The 22,941-nt window shown below is 39.1% G+C and overlaps 1 protein-coding gene across 1 annotated transcript in view; it reads right to left on the reverse strand.

Annotated features, from left to right (window-relative positions):
* LOC138307276 (PAX3- and PAX7-binding protein 1-like) overlaps nt 1-22,941 on the reverse strand; it is a 79,074-nt gene that overhangs the window by 10,534 nt on the left and 45,599 nt on the right. The window contains 7 exon segments of the mRNA XM_069247931.1: nt 1,685-1,803; nt 2,022-2,172; nt 2,665-2,864; nt 3,221-3,333; nt 6,813-6,885; nt 16,496-16,613; nt 19,516-19,705. Coding sequence (XP_069104032.1) covers nt 1,685-1,803; nt 2,022-2,172; nt 2,665-2,864; nt 3,221-3,333; nt 6,813-6,885; nt 16,496-16,613; nt 19,516-19,705 — 964 coding nt within the window.

Raw genomic sequence — 22,941 nt, forward strand, 5'->3', positions numbered from 1 at the left:
CCCATGTTAAGTTGCAGAGAAAAAGTTATTTATATGGAAATTGACCACTTTTGACCCCGCCCCTCAGGCCCCGGGGGGTCAGCCCTATCATTTGCACAATTTTGAATTCCCACACTATAAGGATACTACCATTGTATTATGGGTGCTATAACGTGCTTAGTTTTCAGAGAAGAAGTCGTTTATATGGAAATAGCCAAATTGGCCCCTTTTGACCCCGCCCCTCAGGCCCCCTGGGGGTCAGCCCCATCATTTGTACAATTTTGAATCCCCATCCTATAAGGATGCTACCATTGCATTATGGGTGCTATCCCATGCTTGGTTTCAGAGAAGAAGACGTTTATATGGAAATAGCCAAATTGAACCCTTTTGACCCCGCCCCTCAGGCCCCCCGGGGGTCAGCCACATCATTTGTACAATTTTGAATCCCCAACCTATAAAGATACTACCATTGCATTATGAGTGCTATCTCATGCTTAGTTTCAGAGAAGAAGTCGTTTATATGGAAATAGCCAAATTGACACCATTTGACCCCGCCCCTCAGGCCCCCGGGGGTCTGCCCCATCATTTGTACAATTTTGAATCCCCACCCTATAAGGATGCTACCATTGCATTATGGGTGCGCTATCCCATGCTTGGTTTCAGAGAAGAAGACATTTATATGGAAATAGCCAAATTGAACCCTTTTGACCCCGCCCCTCAGGCCCCCGGGGGGTCAGCCACATCATTTGTACAATTTTTAATCCCTACCCTATAACGATACTACCATTGCATTATGAGTGCTATCTCATGCTTAGTTTCAGAGAAGAAGTCGTTTATATGGAATAGCCAAATTGACCCCATTTGACCCCGCCCCTCAGGCCCCCGAGTGGTCAGCCCCATCATTTGTACAATTTTGAATCCCCACCCTATAAGGATGCTACCATTGCATTATGGGTGCTATCCCATGCTTGGTTTCAGAGAAGAAGTCGTTTATATGGAAATAGCCAAATGGACCCCATTTGACCCCCGCCCCCTCAGGCCCCCGGGGGGTCAGCCCCATCATTTGTACAATTTTGAATCCCCACCCTATAAGGATGCTACCATTGCATTTTGGGTGCTATCCCATGCTTGGTTTCAGAGAAGAAGTTGTTTATATGGAAATAGCCAAATGGACCCCATTTGACCCTGCCCCTCAGGCCCCCGGGTGGTCAGCCCCATCATTTGTACAATTTTGAATCCCCATCCTATAAGGATGCTACCATTGCATTATGGGTGCTATCCCATGCTTGGTTTCAGAGAAGAAGTCGTTTATATGGAAATAGCCAAATTGACACCTTTTGGCCCCGCCCCTCAGGCCCCTGGGGGGGTCAGCCCCATCATTTGTACAATTTTCAGTTAGTAGCCCATAAGGATGCTACCAGCCAAATTTTGTTGAAATCCGACCAGCGGTTATGGAGAAGAAGTCGATTGTTGACGGACGACGGACGCCGGACGCCGGACGCCGGACGCCACGGTATGGCATAAGCTCACCTTGGTCCTTCGGACCAGGTGAGCTAAAAAAATGGCTGTAAGAAAGCTATTTATAAACACATTCATATGGAGTTCTGTTCTTCTTCTTATTTTTTCGTAAGAATTTTCAAAAAATCACTATGAGGCAGCCATGAATTAAAAGTAAATTAAGGTTGACTTTCTGCAGGATGTGTACCTGCATAGATCTGTTGGAGCTATGAGCACAGGGATAATCTCTGATGATACGCTGTAGTGTGTTGACGAGGCGCGACGTCTGTGTCGTAGACAGAGGGTCCCATACAGTCTCTGATAACACTACAATAAAAGGAGGCACTGGTTACTGTAGGCATCATTAACATCATATCTAGATATGTTAATAGTTATTCACCATATTGTGTGTGATGTGGGGGTACAAATCCTTCATAGCTTATCCTGACATGAACAAATAGTTTGCATTTAAGTTCATACATCCTAAGTTTCTCATTCAATCATTGAGAAATAGATTTGTAAAAGTTTATACCCATAATACATACCTGTTAAACGAGGAATTATAATTTTTTCTGTGATGGTGGGTAAAATTTTGATATCATCATTGTTTAATTCCTGCTCTGAAGCCTCTGGCTGACAGCCGTAGAAAACTAACGTTTCAAACCACTGGGTATCTTCAAAGTCCTGGCAATTAGCCTACAATACCAGAAATACAGCCTTTAGAATCTGTAGTCAAACACCTAGGCAATAAAATTTTCTCTGTATTAAACTGACAATGATAGAATGTCAGAATAAAACTTTTAAGTCACCTGTTAATGTATTGCTGACATTTACATCAGGGCAGATTATGGAAACATTTTACATTGGGTACAAAGCTTATCTTTTCAATATTTGTATTACCATGATTATTTTAATACTGATTATAATTTATATCAGTTGATCAGTATTATGTATTTCCCATCCTTTTATAATTGCAGACAGACATATTTACGCATAACAACATTTCCATCTAGTTCTCCACTGTCAATGTCTAATTAAAAACACAATATTCATCAGATCAGAATTTTCCTCGGCCAATATCACAACACCATTTCCGAACTTTTTCAGCATCTCTGGCATGAAAGACTTTCCTGGGCAAGAAATTTCACAATTCATTTTAACAGGTAAAATATATATAACGGATCATACTTCAAGCGGATTCCATTGAATTAACTGAAGTCGCACAAATGGATTGAAGAGCTTAGGTAAACACAGTCCAATGTAGGCGTCCGAGTATGTCTCTCCATAGTCTTGTTTCCAAGATTCAAATCGTTCTCGAACACAAGAAACTTCCCTAAATTCCTCCTGGACATCTTCAAACAATCTCTCCATACCTGTATCTATAGCATCTGGAAATACACACCAGGACCATTATAACAAAGGTTGGAACATCTTTTACACTACTGGGATAATGCATTTCTGACTTTGGTATTAGATACAGGTTATATGTTTAAATAAAATAATGTTTTCCTCAAAAATCAAGGTACAACAGATTGAGAGATGTTGTTCTGAAGGAAAGATTATCAATTATCAGTTGATGTTTAAACTTATCTCTGACAGTTTAATATTTCCAAGATGAACAGAATACTTCTGTTGTGTACTTTTCACTAAATGTCTAAAAACACCAAACATACTTAAAAAATTTACTAATAAAATATATCTGCATTCTTTCTATGACAACTTTAAATTTTACAGCTTAGTTTACCTTTTTCTAAATTGAACTTTGTAATTTCAGACTGATTTTCCTCGTCGTCTGATGATAAACCTTCATGATGTCCTCGTATATTCTTCATTTCTCGCTTTCTCCTCCTTCTTGACCTACAAAATTAAAATTAATTTTAACATTTTAACACTCCTGTCACTGTTTTCTTTAAGTCTAAAGGTATGCTTTAGATTGCTTTTATATAAGTATCATGAAAGAGTCCAAACAAGAGGCCCAGGCGGCCTGTATCGCTCACCTCACCTGGTTTGTAATGCCAAGTAATGTTCTAAATACAGGTTCATTGCTTCTTTTCTGAAGGAATTCGAATATTTACCTCAAATTCCCCTACTGGGCCCTACCCATCCTGCCCCCGGGGGGTCAGAGCCAACATTTATACAAGTTCTGTTCCCCTTCCCCCATGGATGTTTGTGGCCAAATTTGGCCACAATCTATGCAGAACGCTAGGACAAGTAGCGATTTATAGGATTTACCTCTATTTCCCCTATTGGGCCCCGCCCCTCCTGCCCCCGGGGGGTCAGAGCCAAACTTTATACAAGTTCTGTTCCCCTTCCCCCAATGATGTTTGTGGCCAAATTTGGTTACAATCCATGCAGAACTCTAGGACAAGTAGTGATTTATAGGATTTACCTCTATTTCCCCTATTGGGCCCCGCCCCTCCTGCCCCCGGGGGGTCAGAGCCAAACCTTATACAAGTTCTGTTCCCCTTCCCCCAAAGATGTTTGTGGCCAAATTTGGTTACAATCCATGCAGAACTCTAGGATAAGTAGCGATTTATAGGATTTACCTCTATTTCCCCTATTGGGCCCCGCCCCTCCTGCCCCCAGGGGTCAGAGCCAAACTTTATACAAGTTCTGTTCCCCTTCCCCCAAGAATGTTTGTGGCCAAATTTGGTTACAATCCATGCAGAACTCTAGGACAAGTAGCAATTTATAGGATTTACCTCTATTTTCCCTATTGGGCCCCGCCCCTCCTGCCCCCGGGGGGTCAGAGCCAAACTTTATACAAGTTCTGTTCCCCTTCCCCCAAGGATGTTTGTGGCCAAATTTGGTTACAATCCATGCAGAACTCTAGAACAAGTAGCGATTTATAGGATTTACCTCTATTTCCCCTATTGGGCCCCGTCCCTCCTGCCCCCGGGGGGTCAAAGTCAAACTTTGTACAAGTTCTGTTCCCCTTCCCCCAAGGATGATTGTGGCCAAATTTGGATACAATCCATGCAGAACTCTAGGACAAGTAGCGATTTATAGGATTTACCTCTATTTCCCCTATTGGGCCCCGCCCCTCCTGCCCCGGGGGGTCAAAGCCAAACTTTATACAAGTTCTCTTCCCCTTCCCCAAAGGATGTTTGTTGCCAAATTTGGTTACAATCCATGCAGAACTCTAGGACAAGTAGCAATTTATAGGATTTACCTCTATTTCCCCTATTGGGCCCCACCCCTCCTGCCCCCGGGGGGTCAGAGCCAAACTTTATACAAGTTCTGTTCCCCTTCCCCCAAGGATGTTTGTGGCCAAATTTGGTTACAACAATCCATGCAGAACTCTAGGACAAGTAGCGATTTATAGGATTTACCTCTATTTCCCCTATTGGGCCCCGCTCCTCCTGCCCCCGGGGGGTCAGAGCCAAACTTTATACAAGTTCTGTTCCTCTTCCCCCAAGGATGTTTGTGGCTAAATTTGGTTAAAATCCATGCAGAACTCTAGGACAAGTAGCGATTTATAGGATTTACCTCTATTTCCCCTATTGGGCCCCGCTCCTCCTGCCCCGAGGGGTCAGAGCCAAACTTTATACAAGTTCTCTTCCCCTTCCCCCAAGGATGTTTGTGGCTAAATTTGGTTAAAATCCATGCAGAACTCTAGGACAAGTAGCGATTTATAGGATTTACCTCTATTTCCCCTATTGGGCCCCGCCCCTCCTGCCCCCGAGGGGTCAGAGCCAAACTTTATACAAGTTCTCTTCCCCTTCCCCCAAGGATGTTTGTGGCCAAATTTGGTTACAATCCATGCAGAACTCTAGGACAAGTAGCGATTTATAGGATTTACCTCTATTTCCCCTATTGGGCCCCGCCCCTCCTGCCCCCGGGGGGTCAGAGCCAAACTTTATACAAGTTCTGTTCCCCTTCCCCAAAGGATGTTTGTGGCCAAATTTGGTTACAATCCATGCAGAACTCTATGACTAGTAGCGATTTAAAGGAAATGTTGACGGACAGACGGACGACGGACGACGGACGACGGACGACGGACGCCGCGCCATGACATAAGCTCACTGGCCAGGTGAGCTAAAAAACTAGAAATTTTTGCTATCAAGAGGCCAAAGGGCCTTAACGGTCATCTGACTACATTGGCAATAGTTTTATAGAAAATTAATTAGATATAGTGCCATGGTAGCCATCTTTGATTTGAAATCAACCAGAGATATAACAACACTTTGTCGGGACCATGTCAGGATCATTTCATGCAAATTTCAGCTAAATTGCACCGGTAGAACATGAGAAGAAGTCTAAAATGTGTTTTCAAGATGGCAGCTGTGGCAGCCATCTTGGATTTGCCATCTTGGATTTCATATCAACCCGCAAAAATAACAACAGAAAAATAACAACATTGTATCGGGACCATGTCAGGATCATTTCATGCATGTTTTAGCCAAATCGTACTGGTAGAACTTGAGAATAAGTTCAAAATGTGTTTTCAAGATGGCGGCTGTGGTGGCCATCTTGGTTTTCGGATCGACCCAAAATATAACAACACTTTGTAGGAACCATGTCCGGATCATTTCAGGCAAGTTTCAGCCAAATTGCACCAGTGTAACTAGAGAATAAGTTCAAACTGTGAAAAGTTTATGCACGGCGCACAGCGGACAGCACATGGCAGACGACGACGGCCAAAACATGATGACTATAGATAATCCTGAGCCTTCGGGTCAATTGACCTAAAAAGAGAATACTGATATACTATGTGTACTCAACCTGTATGTGAAATCAGAACAGGATGTGTCCAGATGGACAGAATCTATCAAGTATCTCATAAAAGAACAAGTGTAATCTAGATAATTATCATCCTTCATCACTTGTGTTTCTGAAATGCTAAATAAGATGTATATTACATGTATATAACCCTTCATCACTTATGTTTCTGAAATGCTAAATAAGATGCATATTACATGTATATAACTTCATGAACAGTTTTATCATAATATACCACCACCTTAATTTTGAAGTTTTATGTTTGACATCTACATGAACTCGAACTTTATGACCTTGGTGTTTAACCATTACATGAACTTAAATCATTTTTATTAGACCTTGGTTTCATCTTTATGTAACTTTGGTTCATCTCTATGTGACCTTGTTTGACTTATATGTGACCTTAATTTCACCTCTATGTGACTTTGTTTTGACCTCCATGCAAACTTAATTTGACCTCTAGGTAACATTGATTTGACCTCTATGTGACCTTGGTTTGACCTCTATGTAACCTTGATTTTGCCTCTATATAATATTGATTTGACCTCTATGTGACCTTGGTTTGACCTCTGTGACCTTGATTTGACCTCTATGTGACCATGGTTTGACCTTACCTTCTGGCCTCACGCTCTGCTGTCCTCATCTGTTTGGCTTGTCCTTCAGCATCGACCACAATCTTAGCTTTACCTAAAAGATAAAAATAAATCTCCCATGTCTATCAGTTCTACTACATGTATATGACACTTATATATATCATGTGTACAGGTTTTTAACCTTAAATGTAAAACATCCATCAAACAATACACACATGACAGAACTAGCCAGATTGAAAACTTATGAAATCTTTTTGAAGATAAATGGAAAGTAATGGAGACATAAAGTTATAAAAATTAAATTCAGACCCTGTTAATAGCAAATTTTTTATATGGACATAGATATTTAAAGATGCTCCACCGCTGACAGAGCATAAATGATATTCATCATTTGAACAATAATTTGTGTTTAATCGTGTATATATATGCCTAATTAACACAAAAAATAATATAAAATAATTTATTTCCCTTTGGTGCATGCGCAATCAGTACTTCATTTCATTTGGTTTGATTAGTTTAACGTCCTATTAACAGCCAGGGTCATTTAAGGACATGCCAGGTTTGTTGGTGGAGGAAAGCCGGAGTACCCGGAGAAAAACCACCGACCAGCGGTCAGTACCTGGCAACTGCCCCACATGGGATTCGAACTCGTGACCCAGAGGTGGAGGGCATGTGGTAATATGTCGGTACATCTTAACCACTAGGCCACCGCGGCCCCTCTCTTCATTTCATATAGAATATATAGTGCCACGGAATTTTTTCGGGATGCAATTAATTATTTTTCATATTTTTAACTTGAAGTAAAATTAGAAGCTCAAACTTTTCAATGGTGGTAATGGTGTTAAGTAAGTAACTTTTGTAACAGAAGAAAAATACTAAACCGTCTGCTCCTGTTTTTGATAGTGAAAAAATACCATTTGTCAGCGGAGGAGCATCTTTAAAAGAAGTTACAAGGAGTTCTCAAAATTCACATTAGGAAAGTTTCTCGCTGTTTTAAAGAGCAGCACGTGGTAGAAATGTACATTACTGAAGAAATATCCATAGTGTTTACATAGGCTGGTGTGTATATTCATATCTGAACTAAAAATGTCTGTAAGACATAAATATCCTTATGTCCATGTATCTGGATACAACAGGGCAAGGCCATGGACATAACAATTAGGACTTGTTTAAATGTTAAGTTTACACAACATAAACATGATGTTTACCCCATGTAAAACATTGTCTACTTATGTTTCAAAAGCAAAACTATGCACTAGTATATCACCAAGCCTCAATGGTAAAAGAAAACTGTGTTTGAGATAAATACAGTACCTGAACCGTTTAACGTTTCCAGTCTAACGCAAACGCAACGCAAAAAAATCGTCCGTTAGCTTACCCTAACGATTGCTTACGCTAACGATTAACGATAAACGATTAACGCAATACCGGCTAACGATTAACGATTAACGCAAAACGCATAATGATCGGCTATGATAAACCGGAAATACCATTGTTATAATCACGGACACGGCTTGACGGTAAATGAATTACGGATCTTGACGTTCTGAAATACAAACGAAAGTAAGTAGAACAAGAGGCCCAGAGGGCCTGTATCACTCACCTGGTTTGTAATGCCAAGTAATGTTCTGAATACAGGTTCATTGTTTCTTTTCTGAAGGAAATTTAATATTAACCTCTAAATCCCCTATTGGGCCCCACCCCACCTGCCCCCAGGGGGTCAGAGCCAAAATTTATACAAGTTCTGTTCCCCTTCCCCCAAGGATGTTTGTGGCCAAATTTGGTTACAATCCAAGCAAAACTCTAGGACAAGTAGTGATTTATAGGATTTACCTCTATTTCCCCTATTGGGCCCCGCCCCTCCTGCCCCCGGGGGATCAGAGCCAAAATTTATACAAGTTCTGTTCCCCTTCCCCCAAGGATGTTTGTGGCCAAATTTGGTTACAATCCATGCAAAACTCTAGGACAAGTAGCGATTTATAGAATTTACCTCTATTTCCCCTATTGGGCCCCACCCCTCCTGCCCCCGGGGGGCCAGAGCCAAAATTTATACAAGTTCTGTTCCCCTTCCCCCAAGGATGTTTGTGGCCAAATTTGGTTACAATCCAAGCAAAACTCTAGGACAAGTAGCGATTTATAGGATTTACCTCTATTTCCCTATTGGGCCCCACCCCTCCAGCCCCCGGGGGGCCAGAGCCAAAATTTATACAAGTTCTGTTCCCCTTCCCCCAAGGATGTTTGTGGCCAAATTTGGTCACAATCCAAGCAAAACTCTAGGACAAGTAGCGATTTATAGAATTTATCTGTATTTCCCTATTGGGCCCCACCCCTCCAGCCCCCGGGGGGCCAGAGCCAAAATTTATACAAGTTCTGTTCCCCTTCCCCCAAGGATGTTTGTGGCCAAATTTGGTCACAATCCAAGCAAAACTCTAGGACAAGTAGCGATTTATAAAATTGATCTGTATTTCCCTATTGGGCCCCACCCCTCCAGCCCCCGGGGGGCCAGAGCCAAAATTTATACAAGTTCTGTTCCCCTTCCCCCAAGGATGTTTGTGGCCAAATTTGGTTACAATCCATGTAGAACTCTATGACAAGTAGCGATTTAAAGGATTAACCTCTATTTCCCCTATTGGGCCCCGCCCCTCCTGCCCCCAGGGGATCAGAGCCAAAATTTATACAAGTTCTGTTCGCCCTCCCCCAAGGATGTTTGTGGCCAAATTTGGTTACAATCCATGCAGAACTCTAGGACTAGTAGCGATTTAAAGGATTAACCTCTATTTCCCCTATTGGGCCCCGCCCCTCCTGCCTCAGGGGGGTCAGAGCCAAAATTTATACAAGTTCTGTTCCCCTTCCCCCAAGGATGTTTGTGGCCACATTTGGTCACAATCCAAGCAAAACTCTAGGACAAGTAGCGATTTATAGAATTTATCTCTATTTCCCTATTGGGCCCCACCCCTCCAGCCCCCGGGGGGCCAGAGCCAAAATTTATACAAGTTCTGTTCCCCTTCCCCCAAGGATGTTTGTGGCCAAATTTGGTCACAATCCAAGCAAAACTCTAGGACAAGTAGCGATTTATAGAATTTATCTCTATTTCCCTATTGGGCCCCACCCCTCCAGCCCCCGGGGGGCCAGAGCCAAAATTTATACAAGTTCTGTTCCCCTTCCCCCAAGGATGTTTGTGGCCAAATTTGGTCACAATCCAAGCAAAACTCTAGGACAAGTAGCGATTTATAGAATTTATCTGTATTTCCCTATTGGGCCCCACCCCTCCAGCCCCCGGGGGGCCAGAGCCAAAATTTATACAAGTTCTGTTCCCCTTCCCCCAAGGATGTTTGTGGCCAAATTTGGTTACAATCCATGTAGAACTCTATGACAAGTAGCGATTTAAAGGATTAACCTCTATTTCCCCTATTGGGCCCCGCCCCTCCTGCCCCTGGGGGATCAGAGCCAAAATTTATACAAGTTCTGTTCCCCTTTCCCCAAGGATGTTTGTGGCTAATTTTGGTTACAATCCATGCAGAACTCTAGGACTAGTAGCGATTTAAAGGATTAACCTCTATTTCCCCTATTGGGCCCCGCCCCTCCTGCCCCCAGGGGATCAGAGCCAAAATTTATACAAGTTCTATTCGCCCTCCCCCAAGGATGTTTGTGGCCAAATTTGGTTACAATCCATGTAGAACTCTATGACTAGTAGCGATATAAAGGATTTACCTCTATTTCCCCTATTGGGCCCCGCCCCTCCTGCCCCAGGGGGATCAGAGCCAAAATTTATACAAGTTCTGTTCGCCCTCCCCCAAGGATGTTTGTGGCCAAATTTGGTTACAATCCATGCAGAACTCTATGACTAGTAGCGATTTAAAGGAAATGTTGACGGAAGGACGGATGGACGACGGACGACGGACGACGCGCCATGACATAAGCTCACCGGCCCTTCGGGCCAGGTGAGCTAAAAACTGGAGTATGTTTGGGATTAAAGTTTCTGTTTATCATATAAACATTTGCCTATGAAAACTATATGGACACGATGAAGTCAAAGATGACAGTACTCAATGCAAAGTTTCCATGTACAAAATGTGCGTTTACAAAATGAATTACATGTGCAACTGTATGTATGGAGAAAGAATGGTATTATTCTAAAGTGTCATATTTACCCGATATTTTAAGAAATAACAAATTGTTAGAACATCTCTTTACTGATAATCACTTAATGAAGTCAAAAAGTGACTGAACTCCACAGGAAGTTTCCGCTTCACACGTACGTTTACAAATTACGTGTGCAACCGTATGTATTAAGAGAGAATTGTATTATTCTAAGTGTCATATTTATCCGACATTTAAAAAAATAACAAACAATATTGTTACAACAACACTTTATTGATAATATTACTGGCACAATGTCATAACTTTAGTGAAGCGATCAGGCGTATACTGGTACATGTGCTTTAATTAAATGGAAACATTTTCACACAAACACATTTAAAATGCAGTAAATTAAATTTTCATCTATATTTTTTATTTCTATTATCGATGTTTCATAATTCAACAATGGTAATAATTAACATCTTATAGTGTTTCCCGCATCAATCACAAGTTTCAGGTTTTTTGTTCAGATTGTCGAAAGGCTCTTCCGCTTACCATGGAAAATTGTATAATCGGAATATTTGTTTCATAACGGATTACACGCTGTATATTACTTAGGGTGTGCATTCATAAAAGCTCATTGCTTACAATTGACTAGGCATCGATTTTAGGGTCGTACATGTACATTTACAAATGCACGTATCTACGCCACAGCTACTGTATTGCGACAATTTTTTCTACGTATAATTTGTAACTGGTGTAAGAAATATAGTTATTTGAATCACATTTCAAGTTGGGTATAAAGTTAATCTCCCTCCCCAAGAAGGGTGTTAATAACAGGTGAACTCCGCCACGTGGCCAGCTACAGGGGGTCGACACAAGGTTAACACCAGTCGTGACCTTATATACCTGTACAGGTAAAAATACCCGTGCTCGTGTCACGCTGGGAATTGAAGAGATTCCAGGTACAAATAACAACGAACACATGTGAGAAGGTGTCTGTGACTGTCCACTTTTTATTGATATGATCATGAGCTTAAACTTATATGCGTGTCTGATTTGACACGCGTACAGTACATGTATACGTACATGTGAAGGCTTACAATGTAACGTACCCCTGCACAGTTCGAATTCTCTACATGTGTTCTACATGTAGTTGAAGGTAATACTCGTACATTGCATTTTAACATTTTATTCCATTTTCATTTAAATACAAGTACAAAATAATAATTGCGTTTAAACATTTTTAAAATATAGCTACTTTAAATGTCTTGGATTCCAAATCCTACAGGTTTCGTTAATATTTATTCCCCGAAAATGTTCAAGACTCATGGTCATAATAATGATTTTAAATTTAAGTATTTTATTTACAGAATCTCCCGAGTCTTTTTTGTGTTCTCTTACAACCTTGATAATATTGCATTACTATAACAAGAACAATATTTGCACTGTAATCATTTAGCTTCCATTTTCAACCAAACGATAACGATTAACGATAAACGATTGCTAACGCTAACGATTGCTAACGGAATTAACGCAAAACACAAAACGAAATGCAAATTTAGGAACCGTTAAACGGTTCAGGTACTGTATTGGGGTCACAGTATATTGTAGAGGTATAAGAAATAAATGTGTCTGAAATAAATGGTCACAGTATATTGTAGAGGTGTAAGAAAAATAAATGTGTCTGAGATAAATACTGGGGTCACAGTATATTGTAGAGATATAAAAAATAAAATTGTCTGAGATAAATACTGGGGTCACAGTATATTGTAGAGGTATAAGAAAAATAAAATTGCCTGAGATAAATACTGGGCTCACAGTATATTGTAGAGGTATAAGAAACTAAATGTGTCTGAGATAAATACTGGGGTCACAGTATATGGTAGAATAATGTATGGGTCACAGTATATTGTAGAGGTAAATGAAAAATTAAATTGTCCTGAGATAAATACTGTAGTCACAGTATATTGTAGAGGTATACTGGGGTCACAGTTATATTTGTATTGTAGAGGTATAAGAAAATAAATTTGTCTGAGATAAATACTGGGGTCACAGTATATTGTAGAGGTATAAAAAATAAAATTGTCTGAGATAAATACTGGGGTCACAGTATATTGTAGAGGTATAAGAAAAATAAAATATTGCCTGAGATAAATACTGGGGTCACAGTATATTGTAGAGGTATAAGAAAAAATAAAATTGTCTGAGATAAATACTGGGGTCACAGTATATTGTAGAGGTATAAGAAAAATAAAATGTGTCTGGAGATAAATACTGGGGTCACAGTATATTGTAGAGGTATAAGAAATAAAATTGTCTGAGATAAATACTGGGGTCACAGTATATTGAGTAGAGGTATAAGAAAAATAAATGTGTCTGAGATAAATACTGGGGGTCACAGTATATTGATAGAGGTATAAGAAAAAATAAATATTGTCTGAGAGTAAATACTGGTAAGTCACAGTATATTGTAGAGGTATAAGAAAAATAAAATTGTCTGAGATAAATACTGGGGTCACAGTATATTGTAGAGGTATAAGAAAAATAAAATTGTCCTGAGATAAATACTGGGGTCACAGTATATATTGTAGAGGTATAAGAAATATAAAATGTGTCTGAGATAAATACTGTGGTAAGTCACAGTATATTGTAGAGGTATAAGAAAAATAAAATTGTCTGAGATAAAATACTGGGGTCACAGTATATTGTAGAGGTATAAGAAAAATAAAATTTGTCTGAGATAAATACTGGGGTCACAGTATATTGTAGAGGTATAAGAAAAATAAAATGTGTCCTGAGATAAATACTGGGGTCACAGTATATTGTAGAGGTATAAGAAATAAAATGTGTCTGAGATAAATACTGGGGTCACAGTATATTGTAGAGGTATAGAAAAAATAAAATTGCCTGAGATAAATACTGGAGTCACAGTATATTGTAGAGGTATAAGAAAAATAAAATTGTCTGAGATAAATACTGGGGTCACAGTATATTGTAGAGGTATAAGAAAAAATAAAATGTCTGAGATAAATACTGGGGTCACAGTATATTGTAAGAGGTATAAGAAAATAAAATTGTCTGAGATAAATACTGGGGTCACAGTATATTGTAGAGGTATAAGAGAAAAATAAAAATTTCTGAGATAAATACTGGGGTCACAGTATATTGTAGAGGTATAAGAAAAAAATAAAATTGTCTGAGATAAATACTGGGGTCACAGTATATTGTAGAGGTATAAGAAAAATAAAATTGTCTGAGATAAATACTGGGGTCACAGTATATTGTAGAGGTATAAAAAAAATAAAATTGTCTGAGATAAATACTGGGGTCACAGTATATTGTAGAGGTATAAGAAAAATAAAATTGTCTGAGATAAATACTGGGGTCACAGTATATTGTAGAGGTATAAGAAAAATAAATTGTCTGAGATAAATACTGGGGTCACAGTATATTGTAGAGGTATAAGAAAAATAAAATTGTCTGAGATAAATACTGGGGTCACAGTATATTGTAGAGGTATAAGAAATAAAATTGTCTGAGATAAATACTGGGGTCACAGTATATTGTAGAGGTATAAGAAAAATAAAAGTGTCTGAGATAAATACTGTAGTCACAGTATATTGTAGAGGTATAAGAAATAAAATTGTCTGAGATAAATACTGGGGTCACAGTATATTGTAGAGGTATAAGAAAAATAAAATTGTCTGAGATAAATACTGGGGTCACAGTATATTGTAGAGGTATAAGAAAAATAAAAATTGTCTGAGATAAATACTGGGGTCACAGTATATTGTAGAGGTATAAGAAAAAATAAAATTGTCTGAGATAAATACTGGGGTCACAGTATATTGTAGAGGTATAAGAAAAATAAAATTGTCTGAGATAAATACTGTAGTCACAGTATATTGTAGAGGTATAAGAAAAATAAAATTGTCTGAGATAAATACTGGGTCACAGTATATTGTAGAGGTATAAGAAAAAAAATAAAATTGTCTGAGATAAATACTGGGGTCACAGTATATTGTAGAGGTATAAGAAAAATAAAATTGTCTGAGATAAATACTGGGGTCACAGTATATTGTAGAGGTATAAGAAAATAAAATTGTCTGAGATAAATACTGGGGTCACAGTATATTGTAGAGGTATAAGAAAAATAAAATTGTCTGAGATAAATACTGGGGTCACAGTATATTGTAGAGGTATAAGAAAAATAAAATTGTCTGAGATAAATACTGGGGTCACAGTATATTGTAGAGGTATAAGAAAAATAAAATTGTCTGAGATAAATACTGGGGTCACAGTATATTGTAGAGGTATAAGAAAAATAAAATTGTCTGAGATAAATACTGGGGTCACAGTATATTGTAGAGGTATAAGAAAAATAAAATTGTCTGAGATAAATACTGGGGTCACAGTATATTGTAGAGGTATAAGAAAAATAAAATTGTCTGAGATAAATACTGGGGTCACAGTATATTGTAGAGGTATAAGAAAAATAAAATTGTCTGAGATAAATACTGGGGTCACAGTATATTGTAGAGGTATAAGAAATAAAATTGTCTGAGATAAATACTGGGGTCACAGTATATTGTAGAGGTATAAGAAAAATAAATGTGTCTGAGATAAATACTGGGGTCACAGTATATTGTAGAGGTATAAGAAAAATAAAATAATATAAGAGGTATAAGAAAAATAAAATTGTCTGAGATAAATACTGTAGTCACAGTATATTGTAGAGGTATAAGAAATAAAATTGTCTGAGATAAATACTGTAGTCACAGTATATTGTAGAGGTATAAAAAATAAAATTGTCTGAGATAAATACTGGGGTCACAGTAGTATATTGTAGAGGTATAAGAAATAAAATGTGTCTGAGATAAATGGGGTCACAGTATATTGTAGAGGTTATAAAAAAAATAAAATTGTCTGAGATAAATATGGGGTCACAGTATATTGTAGAGGTATAAGAAAAATAAAATTGTCTGAGATAAATACTGGGGTCACAGTATATTGTAGAGGTATAAGAAAATAAAATTGTCTGAGATAAATACTGGGGTCACAGTATATTGTAGAGGTATAAGAAAATAAAATTGTCTGAGATAAATACTGGGGTCACAGTATATTGTAGAGGGGTCACAGTATATTGTAGAGGTATAAAAAATAAAATTGTCTGAGATAAATACTGGTGTCACAGTATATTGTAGAGGTATAAGAAAATAAAATTGTCTGAGATAAATACTGGGCTCACAGTATATTGCTGGATTTATATTAATGACTTGTAAGAGACTTCAGTAAAACTGATCACACTTGCACAACTGTTAAGTTCACATTGAGTGAATAAATAAAACAGCATTACGTAACAGTCAAATAAATGATCTTTTAACTCGGTGAAGAACTTTCCTTTCAGCTGGAAGTTTATAAGAGCTACATAGAGATAAAAAGTTGGGAAAAGTTACACCATGTCAAGGAGACATGCACAAGCTCAGTGAGACTGTAAGGGACATATTTATACCATCTCATTATGTTAAACTTTTTTATTTCATTATTTTTTAATTAAATTTCATTATAAATGTGTGACCATGAGGGACATACACATCATCGGACTGTAGATGGATACCGACTTGTCATGTAGTCCTGACACTGATCACGAACATCCTGCTGTCGCCGCGCTACCAACTGCTCTGACCGGCGTCGCAACTGGTTCAGCATCCTCGTCTCCAGGTCGTTAATGATGGGTACCTGTGATAGAAATTAAGTCACCCTATTGTCACAAACTCTACTCCAGGTCATAAATGATGGGTACCTGTGATAGAAATTAAGTCACCCTATTGTCACATACTCTACTCCAGGTCATAAATGATGGGTACCTGTGATAGAAATTAAGTCACCCTATTGTCACATACTCTACTCCAGGTCATAAATGATGGGTACCTGTGATAGAAATTAAGTCACCCTATTGTCACATACTCTACTCCAGGTCATAAATGATGGGTACCTGTGATAGAAATTAAGTCACCCTATTGTCACATACTCTACTCCAGGTCATAAATGATGGGTACCTGTGATAGAAATTAAGTCACCCTATTGTCACAAACTCTACTCCAGGTCATAAATGATGGGTACCTGTGATAGAAATTAAGTCACCCTATTGTCACATACTCTACTATACAAATGAAATTACAGGTGTATCTTATGATGACTTTTTCTTGGCTAATGGACACAAAACTGATCAAACATTCTGTGATAATATCAGACGTCATTAGGGTGTTGTGTTCAAATTAACCATTCTTAACAGATACTCAAAGTTTGATAAGTAAAACCTATTATTTCTCCAAAGATGACGTCTTGTTATAGTAAAGTTCAATAGGTATTAATAATGACCAAATGATCAATTGTATATCTTTTCTAAAAACACATGCTTTACTGATACATATATCAAATCTAACTATAGCATCAATGCAATACATGACCTTGCAATTCATTATAATATATATGTTGATGACAGATCAGCTTTTCCCTGTGTATCATCTGTTACATTATAACATTAATTATCCCTCTATCCAATCCTTATTCTAAAACAACAATCAATCTAGGTTTACAAAAATGTTTCAAAGATTTCAAAAACACACTGAAAATTATTCCTGAAATAAATTGTCCTGATTCTGAAATCATATTAAAACTGTAACAGTGTTAGCACACTATATGAGGTTGTGCTATTAGATGACATATTTGGTATAACTTTTCTATCCTACAAAACTTCAACCATGAAACCTCAAATAATATGCAATGATGAGATGATTAGTTACAACATATTCAGCAAACATAAATTGAATGCCATTGTAAACAATTTAGTGGAAATGAAGCATCTTTCAGTTTTGAAGAACAATTTAGAAACAACATAAACATAGCCAGTATTGCATTATTTAAAACCAAATCAAATTAAAAGATACCCCACTTAAAAACAAGAGGCCCAGAGGGCCTGTATCGCTCACCTGGTTTGTAATGCAAAGTAATGTTCTAAATACAGGTTCATTGTTTCTTTTCTGAAGGAATTCGAATATTTACCTCTAATTCACCTACTGGGCCCTACCCATCCTGCCCCCGGGGGGTCAGAGCCAACATTTATAGAAGTTCTGTTCCCCTTCCCCCATGGATGTTTGTGGCCAAATTTGGTCACAATCCATGCAGAACTCTAGGACAAGTAGCGATTTATAGGATTTACCTCTATTTCCCCTATTGGGCCCCGCCCCTCCTGCCCCCGGGGGGTCAGAGCCAAAATTTATACAAGTTCTGTTCCCCTTCCCCCAAGGATGTTTGTGGCCAAATTTGGTTACAATCCATGCAGAACTCTAGGACAAGTAGCGATTTATAGGATATACCTCTATTTCCCCTATTGGGCCCCGCCCCTCCTGCCCCCAAGGGGGGTCAGAGCCTAACTTTATAAAAGTTTCTGTTCCCCTTCCCCCAAGGATGTTTGTGGCCAAATTTGGTTACAATCCATGCAGAACTCTAGGACAAGTAGCGATTTATAGGATTTACCTCTATTTCCCCTATTGGGCCCCGCCCCTCCTGCCCCCGGGGGGTCAGAGCCAAAATTTATACAAGTTCTGTTCCCCTTCCCCCAAGGATGTTTGTGGCCAAATTTGGTTACAATCCATGCAGAACTCTAGGACAAGTAGCGATTTATAGGATTTACCTCTATTTCCCCTATTGGGCCCCGCCCCTCCTGCCCCCAGGGGGTCAGAGCCAAAATTTATACAAGTTCTGTTCCCCTTCCCCCAAGGATGTTTGTGGCCAAATTTGGTTACAATCCATGCAGAACTCTAGGACAAGTAGCGATTTATAGGATTTACCTCTATTTCCCCTATTGGGCCCCGCCCCTCCTGCTCCCGGGGGGTCAGAGCCAAAATTTATACAAGTTCTGTTCCCCTTCCCCCAAGGATGTTTGTGGCCAAATTTGGTTACAATCCATCCAGAACTCTATGACTAGTAGCGATTTAAAGGAAATGTTGACGGACGGACGACGGACGGACGACGGACGACGGACGCCGCGCCATGACATAAGCTCACCGGCCCTTCGGGCCAGGTGAGTTAAAAATGTCATGTTCAAGACCTAATAGTTTTTTAATTGTATTTTAATAATTTCTAATTTAGCAAATTAATCATCATCATTATGTATTAAAAGTATTGCAAGATATGAATTTATGTATTCTATAATCTTCCGAAACTAAATACTGTGTATATATGGTGTAATTTAACATTTCAATACCAAATTTATTTTACAATAATATCTATGACCATTGAGATATCAAATTCTGTTCTTGTTGGTCGACGACTTTTCCACCTTAGTGTGAGGTTCAGTTTATTGTAAACACAGATTTCAGTGCCACTGTAAACAAAAACCCTTGAAGCACATGACATACATCCTCACAACATCAAACTGGGCAGTGCCCCTGTTCCTTCACTTCCATGACTAGGAGACATGCATTATGTAATGTTGATTTTCCTCAATACACACTACCCCAGCCAACAAGTCGAGACCCAAGTCACTGAAGGAGAACAAAAAGGACATGCCGATATTGTGAGGATGGGCGACAAAATTACAACAAGAGAGAACATCTATTAGGCTTTATCAACCCACCTTCTCATTGAGACAATCAACCAAGTCTCTCACATACCCCCTCATTTCTTGGAAGAAGCAGTAACGCTTCTCCAATGTATCAACACTGCCTTCACATGTGACAATGTTTTTATCGGCATCATCAGTCTCATTGACAAGTGTGTCCCGTTCCTGGGTGTGACGACGGTTAACTTCATCCATCGAGTCAAGTCTAAATAAAAACAAAACATATTGGCATGGTTAATAAAACCTTAATCACAAATAGATAGATGTGGACAAAAGAAACCAAAATTGCAAGATTTTTTTTCTCCATTTATGTGATGAAATCACCAGTGCGTTTTGTCAAATAATAACCTTCCAATCTCTGTTCTATTTATACAGATACAGGATACTTTTATTTATGAAATAAAATACAGTCGAGACTGTCCTATGTGACTTTCCAAGGGACCATTACAAAAAAGTCACATAAGACAGGGAGTCACTTAAGACAGTCCAATTGCAACATTACTATTTGAAAAACTGTAGTTAATTGTCATTTAATACATTCTTGTTTATTAATATATCAATTAACCTGATTTTCTTTTAAATAAATCAAAAACAACAATTATTAATTTTTAGACAAGAGATCCCAGAGGGATCTTGGCGCCCACCAAAGAATGATCTATGTCTGACAATGGAAAGAGGGGTCTTTTCCCTGCTTTTCAAACTTTTTCAAACACACTACATATAAAATTTGAGACAGATCGCTATAGTACTTTCTAAGAAATAGTGGTAACAAACTTCAACAATGAAATCTAAGATGGCGGCCGGTTGGCCATCTTGTTTACCGATCAGTCCCGAAAGGCTTTATGCATCAGTCCTAAAAGGTACTATGCACAACTAGGGTACAAGAGGAACCTACACATAAAATTTGAGAAAGATCCCTTCAGTACTTTCTGAGAAATAGCCGTAACAAACTTTAACAATCAAAATCCAATATGGCCGTCGGTTGGCCATCTTGTTTACCGATCGTCCCAATTAACAATATGCACAACTAGGGTCCTTGGGGAACCTTCATATGAAATTTGTAAACGATACCTTCAGTACTTTTTGAGAAATAGCGGTAACAAACTTTAACTATCAAAATCCAAGCCATCTTGTTGACCGATCGGTTCCAAAATGCAATATGCACAACTAGGGCCCTAGGGAAACCTATATATGAAATTTGAGAAAGATCCCTTCAGTACTTTTTGAGTAATAGCAGTAACAAACTTTAACTATCAAAATCCAAGATGGCCACCTGTCGGCCATCTTGTTCACCGATCGGTCCCAAAATGCAATATGCACAACTAGGGTCCTAGGGGAACCTGTATATGAAATTTGAGAAAGATCCCTTCAGCACTTTTTGAGAAATAGCGGTAACAAACTTTAACTATCAAAATCCAAGATGGCCACCTGTCGGCCATCTTGTTGACCGATCGGTCCCAAAATGCAATATGCACAACTAGGGTCCTAGGGGAACCTACATATGAAATTTGAGAAAGATCCCTTCAGTACTTTCTGAGAAATAGCGGTAACAAACTTTAACTATCAAAATCCAAGATGGCCGCCTGTCGGCCATCTTGTTGACCGATCGGTCCCAAAATGCAATATGCACAATTAGGGCCCTAGGGGAACCTATATATGAAATTTGAGAAAGATCCCTGCAGTACTTTTGAGAAATAGCGGTAACAAACTTTAACTATCAAAATCCAAGATGGCTGCCTGTCGGCCATCTTGTTGACCGATCAGTCCCAAAATGCAATATGCACAACTAGAGTCCTAGGGGAACCTGTACATAAAATTTGAGAAAGATCCCTTCAGCACTTTTTGAGAAATAGCGGTAACAAACTTTAACTATCAAAATCCAAGATGGCCGCCTGTCGGCCATCTTGTTGACCGATCGGTCCCAAAATGCAATATGCACAACTAGAGTCCTAGGGGAACCTACATATGAAATTTGAGAAAGATCCCTTCAGCACTTTCTGAGAATTAGCGGTAACAAGAATTGTTAACGGACGGACGGACGGACGGACGGACGGACGGACGGACGGACGACGGACCACGGACGAAAGGCGATTTGAATAGCCCACCATCTGATGATGGTGGGCTAAAAAATAAAACAGTTTTTTTTTTATATAAGAAATCATTTAGCAATTCATGTAAATACAAGCAGACACACTTTTTTTTTAAATAAAAAAAATATTTTAGTTATAAATACAAGCAGACGCACGTACATTGATATTTGGGTTTAAACTGTGTTTAAGACAAGAATTATATCTGGAGGGGGTATGATTTTGGATTAAAAACACATATTTTTTTTCTATCTAAAAATATTTGATTAGATCTAACATGGTTTTAACAGACACAAAAAAAAGAGGCCCAGAGAGCCTGTATCGCTCACCTGGTTTGTAAAGTCAAATCATGTTCTGAATACAGGTTCATTGTTTCTTTTCTGAAGGAATTTGAATATTAACCTCTAATTTCCCTATTGGGCCCCGCCCCTCCTGCCCCCGGGGGGTCAGAGCCAAAATTTATACAAGTTCTGTTCCCCTTCCCCAAAGGATATTTGTGGCCAAATTTGGTTACAATCCATGCAGAACTCTAGGACAAGTAGCGATTTATAGGATTTACCTCTATTTCCCCTATTGGGCCCCGCCCCTCCTGCCCCCAGGGGGTCAGAGCCAAAATTTATACAAGTTCTTTCCCCCTTCCCCCAAGTATGTTTGTGGCCAAATTTGGTTACAATCCATGCAGAACTCTAGGACAAGTAGCGATTTATTGGATTAACCTTTATTTCCCCTATTGGGCCCCGCCCCTCCAGCCCCCGGGGGGTCAGAGCCAAAATTTATACAAGTTCTGTTCCCCTTCCCCCAAGGATGTTTGTGGCCAAATTTGGTTACAATCCATGCAGAACTCTAGGACAAGTAGCGATTTATAGGATTTACCTCTATTTCCCCTATTGAGCCCCGCCCCTCCTGCCCCCGGGGGTCAGAGCCAAAATTTATACAAGTTCTGTTCCCCTTCCCCCAAGGATGTTTGTGGCCAAATTTGGTTACAATCCATGCAGAACTCTAGGACAAGTAGCGATTTATAGGATTTACCTCTATTTCCCCTATTGAGCCCCACCCCTCCTGCCCCCGGGGGTCAGAGCCAAAATTTATACAAGTTCTGTTCCCCTTCCCCCAAGGATGTTTGTGGCCAAATTTGGTTACAATCCATGCAGAACTCTAGGACTAGTAGCGATTTATAGGATTTACCTCTATTTCCCCTATTGAGCCCCACCCCTCCTGCCCCCGGGGGTCAGAGCCAAAATTTATACAAGTTCTGTTCCCCTTCCCCCAAGGATGTTTGTGGCCAAATTTGGTTACAATCCATGCAGAACTCTAGGACAAATAGCGATTTATAGGATTTACCTCTATTTCCCCT

Source organism: Argopecten irradians, chromosome 1, assembly GCF_041381155.1.
Source record: "Argopecten irradians isolate NY chromosome 1, Ai_NY, whole genome shotgun sequence".
Classification (NCBI taxonomy): domain Eukaryota; kingdom Metazoa; phylum Mollusca; class Bivalvia; order Pectinida; family Pectinidae; genus Argopecten; species Argopecten irradians.